Source organism: Parasteatoda tepidariorum, chromosome 9 (assembly GCF_982258835.1).
Source record: "Parasteatoda tepidariorum strain Cologne lab strain chromosome 9, Ptep-v5.0, whole genome shotgun sequence".
NCBI classification, from domain to species: domain Eukaryota; kingdom Metazoa; phylum Arthropoda; class Arachnida; order Araneae; family Theridiidae; genus Parasteatoda; species Parasteatoda tepidariorum.
In genome coordinates this window covers 91,172,220-91,187,875 of record NC_141763.1, presented here as the reverse complement: position 1 = coordinate 91,187,875, position 15,656 = coordinate 91,172,220, and the positions used below count along the sequence as shown (strand labels likewise).

General features: G+C 34.4%; 1 protein-coding gene across 1 annotated transcript; it reads left to right on the top strand.

Annotated features, from left to right (window-relative positions):
* The first annotated feature begins 2,775 nt into the window (after positions 1-2,775).
* On the top strand, positions 2,776-11,487 carry LOC107436992 (uncharacterized). The gene is made up of 3 exons (XM_016048850.5): positions 2,776-3,139; positions 7,105-7,354; positions 10,602-11,487. Exons 1-3 carry the CDS (start codon positions 2,975-2,977, stop codon positions 11,330-11,332), a joined length of 1,146 nt encoding a protein of 381 aa, XP_015904336.3. The 5' UTR covers positions 2,776-2,974; the 3' UTR covers positions 11,333-11,487.
* The last annotated feature ends 4,169 nt before the right edge of the window (positions 11,488-15,656 follow it).

Here is a 15,656-nt window from a genome sequence, read left to right as displayed (position 1 = left end):
CCTTCTACATCTCTTGGCGCAACACCCGGTCTAAAGATTTCCAGCAACCCCAGGGCCTTCCGCAGGGCAGTGTCCTCTCCCCCCTTCTTTTTATGTTTTACCTTAAAGACATTCACAAACACCTTCCCACTGGAGTTCAAATTCTTGTGTTCGCTGATGACATCTACATTTACTATGCTGCAAAATCTTTTGACAGGGTTATTGCTAAACTTCAAGATGCCCTCATCACCATTCAAACTTGGTGCACAGAGTGGAAAATGGCTATTTCACCCTCAAAAAGTGCAACTATTAATTTCTCTAACAAACGTCTGTCACCTACGATTCAGTTAACAATTTTTAACGAACGAATTCCCCAAGCTAATTCCATCAAAATTCTCGGCATCCATTACACTGGAAACATTTCTTTCCTCGGTCATTTTCAATACCTAAAAAAGAAATGTTTAAAAAAAATTAATGCACTCCGCTGCATCTCTAGCACTCAGTGGGGGTCTCGAACCTACCACCTCATTCAGATTGTAAATGCCACAATCAGAAGTATCTTAGAGTATGGCAGCCCAATCCTCTTCTCTGCGCCAAAATCACATCTCCGAGTAATTGAAACAATCTACAACTCTAGCCTCCGCGCAGCAACGGGCCTCCCACGATGGACTCCAATTCATATCCTCCACAGAGAAGCCGGCACTACCTCAATCTCACACAGACTTGTTTTAGCAGCTAAAAAATTCAACCTCCGTCACTGTTCCTTTGGCTCTCACTCCCCAATAAATCGCCTTTTGCATAAATTCCATTTTACTAGACTTAAAAAGAAACCCCACCTTTTCCTCAAATTTCAGGACATCTTCAGCCAAAAAGGCATAAGTAAATTCAGTATCATCCCCTTCCACATTCCAGTTTTCCTCACAGATCTCCCGAACCTCTGTCTTTTTGTACACGATCTTCCTTTTCAAACTACGAAAAATCCCAACGAAATCCTCCCTCTCTATCAGGAAACCCTCCACACCCTTTGGAAAGACTTTGTCATCCTGGCTACCGATGCCTCAAAATCCAGTACGAACACAGGTATTGCGGCTATTAACTCAAGGAACAACATGTCTTATATCTCTCAAATCCATCCTATTAACTCAGTTTTCACCGGAGAAGTTTTAGCAATTTGGTTAGCAGTCACAAAATTCACTACCGAGTATCTAGATTACGTTATTTTATCGGACAGTAAGTCCGCAATCACTGCCCTCATCTCAGCCACCCATAAATCCCCTCACAGCATCCTCCTCTTACAAAACAAGATAGTTTCAGCAAGTGCAAAAGTGAAATCAATCACGATCGCCTGGACACCAGCACACGTTGGCATCCCCCCAATGAAACCGCTGATAAGCTGGCCAAACACGCCACCAATGCCCCTCGAGCCATCTCTTTTATCTCACCTGAAGACTTGTCATATTCAGCAGTATTAGACTCAAACCGCGAACTCAGTAACCTCCGGACTAATTCAAAATACCACAAGCGTTTCCCCTTTGATCACCCTGTTAATAAAACTTCCCTCAATCAACTCCCAAACCGAAAATACGATATCTTAATCTCGCGTCTCCGAAGCAACACAATCCAACTTAACGAAATTTATGCAAAAATAGGGCTCGTAGACTCCCCTTTGTGCGATCATTGTCAACTTCCAGAATCTGCTATCCACCTCCTCTTTGAATGCAAAAAGTTCGAGCATCAGAGACAAACACTGCGCGCCTCAATCGGAGTCTTTCCACTCTCCCTTCACCGTCTTCTTAGTTATAACCAATACGATAATCTTCTCAAAAATTTAGTGGATTTTTTAATTTCAACTAAGCGTTTCTAGCCTCCAGTTTTCAAATCCATAATTAAATGCAGTTACTAATTTTTAAGTTTTAGTTTAAGCCTCTCTGAGCGCCTGGGAAAAAGAGTATGTTTTTCTTATTTTTTTGTTTTGATGAACGTGTTTCTCCAAAAGTATTGGAACCACCAAATGCTAGTTTTTAATTTTTTCTAATCTTCCTCTCCAAAAGTGTTTTGGAAAATATTTAATTTTGATCTCTACTGTAAACTTGTTTCGCTTCTTCAAGAACAGCGTGCACTCTCATCACCTCATCGTCCCGCAGTGGACTGATCGTTAAGACACGGTTCTCATTAGATCACCGAAGTCAAGCATCACTGGCTGCGGTCAGTGTGCGGGTGGGTGACCCACTTGGATCAGTCTGCGTAGGGACCGAGGGTGTGCGGTATTGGTCCTCGTTAAACTGTGCTACCGTAAAGTGCTCGACTTCGCGCGCAGGTCGTCGGGCTACCGAAGCGGGGGTGCCATCCCTTCCGCAGAGGATCAAAATTGTGATGGCATGTCTTCGGATCATCCTCCGGGATGTTTCCCAGACCGTCGCCAATAGCCCATTGTGCAGCTCTAGTGCGACGTAAATTAACAACAACTCATCACCTCATCGTCATCATCTTCAGCATCAACAACTCAACTCACAAAAATACACCTTACAGCAAGGGGGATAAAAGCGAGTAGCAGAGATCCCCCCCCACATCATCATCAACAGTAAATTAAGAAATATACACATAAGTTGCATTTTAAACTGAGTTCAAAGTGATTTTTATAGTTAGTTGATTCGGAAGTGCACTCCAAATCTTTTCAATTTAGAATTTAATCTGATCTTACAAACTACTCGAACTTTCAAATAGCAAGTGGTTGTCTTGTTCTAATTGCTTACAAGTGGTAGCGGCACATCTAATTGGTACATTTTGTTTTTAAAATGAACATTAAATATGGTCGAAAAATACAAATAATACATTTAACTTTAATGCGTCTAAGAACAATAATATTTCACGCCTTCATTTTTGTTGTGTTTATAGATTCTGAATCTGGGCAAAAACAGACAGTCAGAAACGGATGCAATCTTATAGTCGATTCCTAGTTGGAAAGTTTTGAAGATTGAATGCTTTAAATTTAAGAATGAATATAGGTTCGGTGCTTTCTTGTACTCCTCACATTGTTGGAAATATTTTTCAACATCTTACAGCTAAAGATCTAAGTAGCTGTGCTTCTGTTTGTAGTTTATGGGCAGTTTTGTCTCAAGAAGAGATCCGAAGAAGAAAAGGAATCGTACCTTTCTTCCAGGTAAAAATCATTGCTTGAAATGTAATTTAACAAAAAATATATTTCTTAATGTTTTCTAAATTAAATTTTGCAAACAATTTATTCAAGTACTTGCTATTAAATGTATGAATAAGAATAGTTACTATATTGCTCAATTTATTTGATTTTAATCACAATTTGTAGGAAAAATTAAAAATCAAAATATTTCTTCATTTATTTTGCCAAGATTTTCATCAATTTCTATTTGATTTTCATAGTAAGAGATGAAATAATGTTGACATAAATCTTAGGATAATTATATGAAGAAAAAAAAAACATGATTTGTATGGAATTTAAAATATTTTGGAGACTAAATCTTAATTTTTCTTTCATAATCAAGTTTTTTGTTGTAAATATTTATCATTTTATTTTTGAAAAAAAAAATTTTTTTTACTTGCTATTTTTAACTAAGATAAATATTTTCTCAAGAGAAGTTTCTGCTACGCAGACAAAATATTCTTTTGAATACTAGAAAGAAATGTAATTAATAACAATTTTTTGCTATATCCCCCACAAAAAGTAATTACTTGCTTAAATTTTAAAACTTTGAAATGATTGTACAACTAATAACTTGTTCCGAATTGTAAATACCACAAATTTATAAGTTCAAAAATTCTTGCAATGAAACCGTACTTATAAAGATCTGAAAGAAATATATATGTATTATAATTTTTCTTTTATATAATTGCATTTTCACAGTATTGTCTTATATCGATACGAGCTCCAAGGTCTTTGTTCTCTCGTTTACCTGAAAATTAAGTAACTAAGTTAAGCAGTATTTTTTTTTCTAAATTTTGAATGAAAATTTTTGTAATAATCACTTAGTGAAAAAAAGAGAAAGTTATTTTAGTTTAAGAATTTAATTATCAAAGATGAACTTTATTATTATAAATAGCTCTTGTTCTTTTTTTACGCAGTTTTGCTTTATGCAGAGTGTCCCGCTAGATTCACTCTTAACATATATTTTTAAAATCCTTGCTAAAAATGAATGCTAAAAGTGTCCTAATTAAGGGTCGAATTCTTGCTTAGAAAGATTGGATTAAAAACGAGGAAACCAGTTTGACTATTCGGAAAATAGATATGAATTAGTGGGTAATTATTAGCCTGGAAAAAGGTGGTCTCTTGCAACTTTTTTCTAACTGTGAAATTGGTTTTGGGTGTTTTTAATCCCGCCTTCCTCCGTTGTGATTCGTTACTTGCAGTGATCTATAATTTTTTTAACTTTTTTAATTGATTTCGGAAGAGGGCTCAAAAAATATATATTAAGCGAGGTCTACATAAAACACCATGTATATGATATTTTTTCTTTCTTAAATTATGGTTTTCATAGCTTCTAAAACCAAATTTTGCTGCATTTTACGCAATAATGTTTAAGTTCAAATGATATTAAGTCGTGAAGTCTGTTTGCTACTGATTTTGCTTAGTATCGCTGTTAAGAAATAGTTTCATGCTTTCTCATTTATAAATGTAGATAGTTTGTCTATAAAAAGAAATCCTCTCTTCACAAAGTCTAAGCCCATCGCTGCTATAGAACTGAAAAAAAAAAAAAAAAAAAAATTCGAAGAGGGGAACTTTTTTTTACCCTCATTATTTTTCTCTTTCCGAACAAAATCCGAACCTGCACTAAATATTAACCCAACATCCTACTTGAATTAAGTAAACCTCGTAACCATAGTCACAGCCACTGCTCCAGGCGAAAGGCAAGAGGAGTAATATTATTGAATTGCTGGAAAAACTTATTGATCTGATTAGTGCAGTGTTAAAGTAGAAATTTTTCAACGGTAATACGTAGATACGTGATGACTCAGGGGCTAGAGCGTTCGCCTTCCAATGAGGTGAGCCGGGTTCGAATTTCAGAGATGGCTGGTCGATACAGAATCCACATCCAACTTGCATCGACCACAGTAATTGGCATAAAATATCCTCAGTGGTAGTCTGATTACTGCTTAGAGTCCCCTTGCCTTAAACTTACCGTGGGAGTTTTTCGTTGTTTTGCTTACCATGCAACGCAAATGCGGATTAATTCCTTCAAAAAATCCTCAACGAAGACAAATTTCTCCCAATACTTGATCCAGGTGTTCTCTTGTCTTCTGGATTGGGTTCAAAATTACAAGGCTGCGGAGTTGAACATTAGTAGTCGTAACTCCAAAACCTAGGCCGGCTGTTCAACGACTTTTATAAAAAAGGTAAAACACAAAAAATTCTAACAATTTCTGTGCTTTAGGAAAATAACATGTAGAAGTGTTATAGAAACTTTTGCTTTTGACCGCATTTGATTTTAAATTCCTTATCCTTTATGAGTAGCTTTGGTATTTCATTTCAAATATTCCTGGAGTAGTGTAGTATCAAGAATTTATAGCGAACCCAAGAAAGAGCCAACCAACCGGTTCTATTACGTAACAAGCTCTGCTTTGTGTTTACTGAATATGAAATCTCTTCGCGCGCTTTAGAACCGGTTTTTGTTTATTGTTTGTTGAAATTACATACATTTGCAGGCTTGTTTGCTCAATTTAGGCTTATAAACCTTGGTCAAGTAGAAGTCAGATAGAACAATTTAGAGAAGGACATCACAAAGAATACATCCAGGGTTACAACGGGATTCGAACCAACCACCTCCACGCTTCACACGGTTTTTGTTTATATTTAGAGCAAAGATGAGGCAAAAATATTTACTTTTTTGGCTTTTAGCTTGGCTGACACTTCACTTTACAACGTCACAAAATAAAAAGTTGACTAGGTGTTCATTGATCCAAATCTCATTTTCATAAATATTTCTTAATGATTGCTATAGTTTTTTGTTATTTTACCCGCTATCGTTTATTAGTTTCATCTTTAATTTATTATATTAAATTATTAATTTTTTAAAACAAGTATGATTATTTTTATTGATTATATATTTGTCAATCAGTTTGGGTTTTCGCATTTTTTTTGTCAGACAAATAAGTTGTCTGGCAAACGAAACGGTCGAGTTTGTGAGTAATTGGACTAATAAATCTAACGGGCTATTGAGTTATCGAACTAACGAGCCTGTCAGGCGAATGGATTTTCGGACAATTGTGGGTTCGGCAAATGTACCCAGACACAATTGAATTTACCTATCTCAGTGTTTCTCAGACTTATGAAACATTTAGAAAGGGTACGCAAAAGTCGTAACTCTGTGTACCACTAATAAAAAAAATGAATGTATTTTTTACTATAAAAAAATTGCACAGAAGTTAAGAATCACAACTGTCTGTTGACACCACTAATTATTAACTGTTAATTCTGCAAAAAAATAACCCGGTTCCCAGCAGATCACCGAAGTCAAGCATCACTGGCTGCGGTCAGTGTGCGGGTGGGTGACCACTTGGATCAGTGTGCGTAGGGATCGAGGATGTGCGGTATTGGTCCTCGTTAAACTGTGCTACCGTAAAGTGCTCGACTTCGCCCGCAGGTCGTCGGGCTACCGAAGCGGGGGTGCCATCCCCTCAGCAGAGGATCAAAATTGTGATGGCATGTCTTCGGATCATGCTCCGGGATGTTTCCCAGACCGTCGCCAATAGCCCATTGTGCAGCTCTAGTGCGACGTAAATTAACAACAACAGCAAAAGATAACCAATAGAAAAATACGTAATCGTAAATTTTCATGGCTAGCTTTGTTTTTAAATAAAATGTTTTGAAATTTTCGTTTGTTGCAAGATATTTCACATAAGAACGCGTACCCCAGCTAAACTGTTTACGTACCCCTAGGGGTGCGCGTACCACACTTTGGGAAACACTGCCTATCTCAACTAACTGCGATGTGTTGTCATTCCACAGTGAAATAATAAACGGACCCAGAAGTTCACCGAAAAACCCAGAACTTTTATTTTTGGTGTTTAATTATTACTATGAATAATATTTTTAATTTATGCAAATAACGCATGGTTAATTATGAATTTGATTAATTTTGTTTTGAATTATTTTAGGGAATACAATGTGGGAAACACCGACAAATAAATCGAACTCATCAAGAATGCCCAATGAGACAAGCTTCGAAATTTGAGAGTGAACTGAAGGAACAGTTACAAAATGTTAACATAAAACCGGCATTTTGTATAGCATTTGCCACATCTGCCCTCCTGGAGCATTTTGAACAGCTTTTTCCTGCTTATTTTGATGGTAAACAACAACCTCGAAAGAGGCTTAAAAAATGCTACTGGGATTATTTTGATTCAGGTACTTCAGATTTGCCAACACATTTATATCTTTAAAATGCTAATGACAAATATAATTTCAACTGCTTTTTTTCATAGTGTAAATAGCTTTTTCTTCCAATATATTACCGGTTATATTAAGTTCCTCTAGTTACTCCTCTAGTAATTTAAATTCCTCTAGTTACGCTTTTGTTTTGCGCTTTTGTCCTTTGCACTTTTGTTTTCATATTTTGTAATCTGGCAATCTTGTTGCGAAAATATTTTTAAATCATTCTTGAAAAATTTCCCGTTCATGTAAGTACATCTGGTTTCGCAACTCGCTTTAGAGATTTTGTTTTATACTGTTTTTTCTTTTTATTTTATTTTGTATTTTTAGGTGTTATTTTTACTTATTGTGTTCTATTTTATTTGTTGTAATTTTTGTAAAAAATTTTTTTTGAGTGCTCCTCACACTATTGTATTAATATATTCTGCTTTGGCTATATTGATACAATATCAGAAAGCACTCTTTTTTGCGGATATAATCGTGTGGGCTGATGAAAAGATTATATCCTTATAGTCCTTAGTATTTATATTTATATCCGTCGTTGAACAGCCAACCCAAGTTTTGGGTTTACGACTACAAATGTTCAACGCCGTTGTGGTTTTGAACCCATCCTGGAAAACAAGGGAACTCCTGAACTAAGTATTGGGTGAAATTTCCCTTCGTGGAAGACTTTCTTGGTGGAATCATCCCGCATTTGCGTTACATAGAGAGGAAATTCACAAAAACCTCCCACAGTTAGCCTGACGGGAGGGGGACTCTAACCCATGATCCGTCTACCACATTGGATTTCTTGCGTCCTCACTGTGATCGGTGCAAACCGGATGCGGAATTCACCGGGATTCGAACCCGGTTTACACTCTATCCACTGAGCCAACCAGACTCATAGTCCTTAGTAAGGGCCCGTGAAGGTTTAGTGTTTAAGGGTGCTCAATTTCGTGACCCAGGGTATGATGCTCGCCAAGGCCGTAGCCAGGATATTTTTTCGGGGGAGAGGGATATGGTAAGAAGCAAGGACGGTTTCAGACATGCAAAGTAGGGGTAAAACATTGTAACAAATATTGTTTATTCTGTTGTTTGCAAAAGTTAAACTAGTAATTAAAAAATATGGCATCATAATTATTTTTCAATTAATATTACATAATAATTATAATCAATTTGTAAACAAAGTTTACAAAGACATGCGACGGGGATTTGAAGAAAATTTTTCGATTACTTTTTTAGGACAAACCGGAATATCCCGAAATATGCTTAATAATGTTCTGTTAGCCTTTCTTCTTTAGTAGCATTTCTTGTTGCTGTTTTCACGCGTTTAAGAGTGAAAAAGTTCTTTCTGCAGTTGCTGTGGTGATTGGCAACGTAGCCAATATTGATAACAAGCAATAAATGTTTGGGAAAAAGATACTGTCCCATTCTTCCATTGCTGTAAGTGCCGTATCTGGTCTACTAAGGGATTCACGCAGGTTCCACTTTGATGCTCATATTTCCATTTCTTCCATGAGGTTTTCGATGTCAATGAAATTTGCGTAGATTCGGAAATGGCATAAATTAATATCAACGTTCACACAATACTTAGGTAACACTTTATTGAGAGATGCAAAAGTATCTTCGTGCTTCGAAAATCTTTCAATCAGTTGGGCCGCGAAATAATCTAAAAAGGGAATGTATATATTTTGACGGAAGTACTGCTCTGGGTCTGTGTTCTGATTTTTTATATTGCCACGGTGACTTTGATAGGATGCCAATATAGGCTCAAAGAAAGACTAAAAAGTTTGAATCCCAGAATTTGGGGGGGGGGGGGTATTTATAATTGTACTAACGTGATCCCATGTCTGTAGTCTCTTGTATTAGTACATATAAGTACTCTTGTACGTATAAGCTCGCAGCGTGTGGGCCTAGGAAAGTGTTTCCGTTTCTGTCTAATAGTAGTAAATCCAAAAATGGCTTATAGTTAAAAACCGGATGTAAAACAAAATAGAAACTAATAACTTGAAGTAAAATTCTAAAAATTTGATGACTGTCAGGGAAATTTTATCAGTTTGCTCTAAGGAAGTTTTGTTTATTTCTCAATCATGATGACGATCGTACTAAAAATATTAGATAAATCAAGGATTTTCTACACATTTATTTTTGAAAGTACTGAAGGTTAACTAAATGTAAACAATGACCAATTTCTTAAAACCGGAAGAAATTTAGGAACTTCCGGCGTATTCATCCGCTTATGTTATGCTTCCTAGGTGATGTGGGAAAAGCCTTAATATTCTAAGAAGTTTTATAATTGTGATTTGCGTTTAAATTTATGCGTAATTTTACCATTTAAAAGAGTTTTCTGTAATTTATCAATTCTAACAGGTCGCGAACCTAAAACAAATTTAACAAAAGCATAAATGAAGTGTAAGGTTATGTTTTGAGTGTTATTCCTTAATCGGCTACATTTGTGCAAAATAAAGCCGCTTGTAATATTTTGGTAGTATCATAGCAAGCTAGCGGAGTCTTACGATTTCATTTGTTGTTTGTTTCGTTGAGAGTTGAGAACGAGAGTTAAGTTGAAAAAACGCGTAGTATTGGAAAGCGCCACAAGCATGAGGAAATTGGATGGCATGTTTTTTCAAGCTTAAACGTAAAAATCAGTCAGAAATAGTAACCAGGTAGCCTTAGGGCGAATTTTGATCCCCAGCGCCATCTGCGCTTAGCTTTACATGGTACCTGAAAATCTCTCTCCTCAGATCCATTGGCGATCGAAATGAGCTATAGAGGGCGTACAGCAGAACTCTCTACCTATGGCAACACTTCGCATGCTTTCAACATTAGCGTGTGGAGAGTCATGGGAGAAGGAAGTACGGCAGTTTTTCACTTGATTTTCAAATAGATTAAAAACTTTTAAGTGAGGAAACTATAAGGAACTGAAAACTACATTGAACATAGTTCTAAAAAGAAAGTTCAGGAATTTAAAAAAAATTTGTGTCAATTAAATACGAAAAATATTAAGAAAAGTAAAAATATCGTTGCACATTCCTATACAACTGATGAGGGGAAAGAGGGAGGGTCGGGACATGGATCTAAGTACCTCCTCAGATGGCGTATTCGATCTTTGCAATCGTGAATACACTTCCTCCGGAAAATCAGCAGGGGAAAAGTAAATAAATAAAACCTTGTCTATATTTTATTCACCTTCGTAAATTATCTATTCATATTATGGAACTGAATATTGTTTTAAAATTTTCAGCTGTCAAAATCGCTTTGCGGAAACATCTGCCGCCAACCTGCTGCATCAGCCTGTACTTGCAAATCAATCTGGCATTTTACGGGGGAGATTCACAGTCCAGTTTAGTCACAACGAATACTCCAGCGATCTGTGGTTACCTATTCCCTAATTTCCCAGATGGAGAATTGAAGTTTTATAAAAGGAAAGAAAGCGTCGGCCCAATACTGAAGCACATAATCAAGAATGGGCATAACATCAAAGGTACTCTTAATCTTGTGGAGTTCACCTGCATGCCATACTTCCAGATTGCTTTGAACGAGTTAAGACACAAGTACGATGCATTTGCATCTGGAATTATAATGCCTGTACCGATGGCTAGTAACTATATCCCGGTGTTTGAGGGGCCAAACGTGCAAGTTTTCCGTTTCGCTATTGGAAAACACGATATACATCTTAGTTACACGATGGAGCATTGGAAGCAGAAAATGAACAAAAAGAAGGGATTTACAGATTACACAATAACGTTTATGTTTTCAATTGAACATTCTAACTGTCATACAGTGTGTGAGGTGTTTAAAACAGTTTTTCCTGGTGTACCGCTGATTGGTTTGTTTCAATGCACCTCATTGAATTTTCGATTCGTGCAAGATCAGGCTTCCGATAATTTTTTTGATAGTTTAATAAGTAGAAGTGTGATAGAATCTGGTTTGATGTGCCAGTGCGTGTTCATATTTGTAACTTTTTATGCCTAGGAGGCATTCGAGACTTGTTGCGACAGAGGAGAATTAAATTCTATGAAACAATAGTTTCTTCAATTATGAGATTTAAATTTATAACTCATTGTTACGTATATTTTTTTATTGTAAGATCAATTAAAATAAAGTTATTATTTAGTTTGTTAGTACAATGTGGTTATGAGTGCTTTCTTAATTACATCTCTCTCTCTCTCTCTCTCTCTCTTTATATATATATATATATATATATATATATATATATATAATATGTAATGATATTGGTTACCATTAATTCACTCAACTAAACATATGATCAACACCAATAATAATTACTATATACATCTTTAATAATAACAAAGTCACAGACTCTTAGCCACACCGGATTGAACTACTCAGGTTCGATGTTTCACACAGAAACTTACTTCAACTAACTAATAGTCACATAGACTCTAAATCACTAAGATTACCAGTTTCCTTTAGAATTAGCTATCCTGACCCTTAAAATAGACCGATTGATGATGTTGGTGTTGCCATCCTTATGATTCTATTATATCTTCTTAATGCCCTTGTTGGAAGTTACAAGAAATAGAACGTTAGCAATTTTTAAAATGGTAACAATTTTTACCCTTTGAATTTTGTTTTGTAGAAAAACGAAATTCTGATCGTTTCAAGCACAGTATTAATCGAATCATAATTATGCTGCTCACAATTGGAAAAAGCTTTGGACAAAAAGTAGGCGTTACTTTTCATTAGTATATCCAATATTCGGGGTAACTAACAGATTTAGAGTTAACCCTTTAAAGGGCCATTTATTTCTAGTAAAGGTAAATTGAAGTATTTTTGGAATTGAAATTGTTTTAAGAATAGTAATTGATATTAAAAAAAAAAAAAAAAAAAACTCATTTAGTTTATAAAAATGCCATTTTTTTGGAGGTAAATATATTTAACACGACCTAATAGGAACTTATTGACTTTTATTTTTCTTTATTTATAAAATAAATTTTATAAATGCTACAAACTTCAAAAGGAATTATTTATTTTATAACTTTTATACGTAAACTAACAAATGGCTGCCAATTTTATTCAAACGCACTTCAAGAATTGTGAAGTTCAAGAAATGTGACAAATGGAAAACTAAATTAAAAGTGGTGGGAAGTATACTTCCCACGGCCTTCGAGAGGGTTAAGATAATTTTTTACAAAATGGCGAGTGAATTGAATAAATATACAATCGTCGAAAATGTTATAAATTTTAAGTGATGTTGCTGAAATTAAAATAGTTTCGATACTATAAGCTCCAGTGGAATACACTTGTTTATTTACTTAGCAAAACTTTTACTGTGTATGTGGCCAAAGTCAACGACTCCATGACTTTCACAATTTGTGAACATCAACCCCTAGCAGTGCAATCATATAACGATTCTCTTAAAATGATTACCATCATCAATGTCATTTAGGAGCTCTACGATCTTAACCATATACTGACAGGGATCGTAAAGCATACAATTATATACATTTAATTACGTCATTTAAATTAAAGGGGTCACGAGCACGACATGACCAGACAAAATGTATGAAAACATTTTTCTTTTGTATTTAGTGGTAGTAAAATATAAACAGTAGTTTTTTTAAGATTATTAAGTAGTATATATTTAATTTAACACAGAGGTCCTTAAAGGCTAAATTTCGCTTGTGATCGTCTAGGGGGCACAATCTTAAGGGACCTTTACAATCGTTTTGAGAGTAAATTAATATGGGATATATCCTGTTGACACTGCACTGACATAAGTTTCAGAGATCTCGGCAGGCCTACTAATGATTTTGTTTAATCTTTCTTCAAGTAAGAGCAGGGCCGGATTAACCTATTAGGCACGTGCCTATGGGCCTACGAAAAACTTGGGAGAAAAAAATTAAAAAAACAGTTTAACAGTTAGTGGAGTCAGAAAAACAGTTTTGTTTTTCTGATTCCACTGCGTTTGATTTTTTTTTTCTTTTCACGATAAATTTCGCACTCAATAAATTCTTTTTATTCATAAATTTTATCATTAGGTTTTTTTTTATTTTTTAAAATTCCGTTGATCTTGCCTTGTTCCGGGTTTTAATATTTATGCTAGTGCCTTTTTTAACTATCTTTTCGGTTCGATAATTTTCAAGTGTTTTGATTTAGATTAATTAGTTTTCCTTTTATTTTATTGTTTCCCCCCCCCCCGTTTAATTAGGTATGAAATATATCGCGTTATTTAATCATTGGTTTTGTTTATATAAGTTAATTTAGGAATTGTAATTATTTTTAAAAAATAAATATGAGAATTTTGTATTTTTTAAACTTGTTTTTCTTGTCTAATCTTGTAAATTTTTTATTCTTTTAAATTTTATATTTCTACCATTTTTTTTTTCTCTTTAAAGTTATTAGTACCTTTCTTTTTTCTCTTACTTTATGCATTACACTTGTCGGTATTGCAGATAAAGTTCGATAAACAAATTCGTAAATTAAAATCCATATTAATAAAAGTGTAAAAAAAAAATATGCAAGAAAATTTCAGCATATATTTTGAAAAGAGGGGAGGAGTGGGGGAAGGAAGGGAGGGCCCAAAAACGGCTATGCCTAGGGCCTACGAAAGGTATAATCCAGCTCTGTGCCTAGGGCCTACGAAAGGTATAATCCGGCTCTGAGTAAGAGTAATAACTCACTTTTGGTTCGGTCTGAAATAAGTTCTGGTATAATCGGTGGCATTGAATTGTTTCATAAAAAAATTTCCTGTTATGATCTTTTTCAAACATGAGAAGTGGGGGGGATTTTTGGGTACTCGAAAGCCTTGTAAGTCATTTGTAAAGTCTTCATTCTTCAGTTCTTCATTCGAATTTTCCACTAGATCTAATATATAAAGTATTTAAGCTGATGTATAAAATATTATTAGAGCAAAATGCTAGCTAATAGAAATTCAGTATCGATTATTGTCGATTTGAATTGTGTTACTGGTTCGAAGAAAGAAGGCGAGTTATGTATTCAATAAGTTTAGCAAGAATTTAAAAAGAAAGCCATACTTTTACGAAGTCTATTATAGTAACGCCTTTTTTTTAATCATAATGCAACACGTATTTTTTTTTTTTTTTTTTTTTTTTTTTGAGAGAAGTAACGTTTACTTAATTTTAATTTTTGTGGATTATAAAAAGTGCTTAATGATTCAAAATAAATCATCAAATGAAACAGTAAAAATTTCATTTTCCTGTAACTTAGCAAAATTTTCAATTATTAAGTTCTTAAAATCTGATTAACTCCTACCATACAGCCTTCAATTCTAGAATTTTTAACAAATTTCGAAAAAAGGCCTACATTTATATCTGATTAAACTAAATCTGTCAGTAATACTTCGCAAGTTTCATTAAAACTTATTAGTTGCAATTCCAGTGATTTATATTGAAAGTTCCTTTGTTTTTTTTTCTTTCTTGCATAGTTTAAACAAATAATTTCAATAAAGTAGTTGATATGATAGTATTTAAATGGAATATTTTGATAGGAGTAAGAAAGTCCATTAATCAAATAAGCTCACAAGTCAGTGCGCATGTCACGTCATGCATCAGTGCGTCCTTATGTCACGTTTGCCATATTATGATGTAACTTTACCTTATTATTCAAATCAATTCAGTACTTAGTTACAATAATTTTAAAAGGAACAATTATAAAAAATACACAATTTAGTTTATAATTTTTAAAAAAAATTTCTACGTTGTTTTCTTTTAAGTTGTATTAAAAATTTTCCGAATTTTTTGAGTTACATAAATAATGCCCATTTAATACACAATTACACATTTTAACTAATATGTCTATTCATGTTTTGTAACTATTTGCATTTATTAGCATGACACAATAGTTGGTATGCCACAATAATTTAAAACGTTAACAATAGAAACACGAACAGTACATTAAACGTAAACACTTAACGTAAGCAATCTAATTTATTGGCGTCTATTTTGATAGTGAATATTCAAATCAATAAAAAAAAATTATGTTTCTCCAGAGCATGTAGATTTTTGTGAGGATTTTGGAATTTTAAGTATCATCCGTATTAATTGATTAACATATTTGAACTCATCTCTTTGTATTCCCACGTGACTATTCTACCGTTCCGCGTACACATTTAAAACACGCGGCTGTTACTTAGTGGTAAGCTTTCCGGTATTAAATGGTGATACTAGTTAGATTTCAAAAACCTTTCATAACGTAAACTCTAGCGATGATTTAAAAGGTTTCTGTTACGTTTCCGATTTTTTGTTATGAATAGGAAATTTTGACGTTTACACAATTACTCAAATATTTTCATGATACATTTTTGAAACCTTGC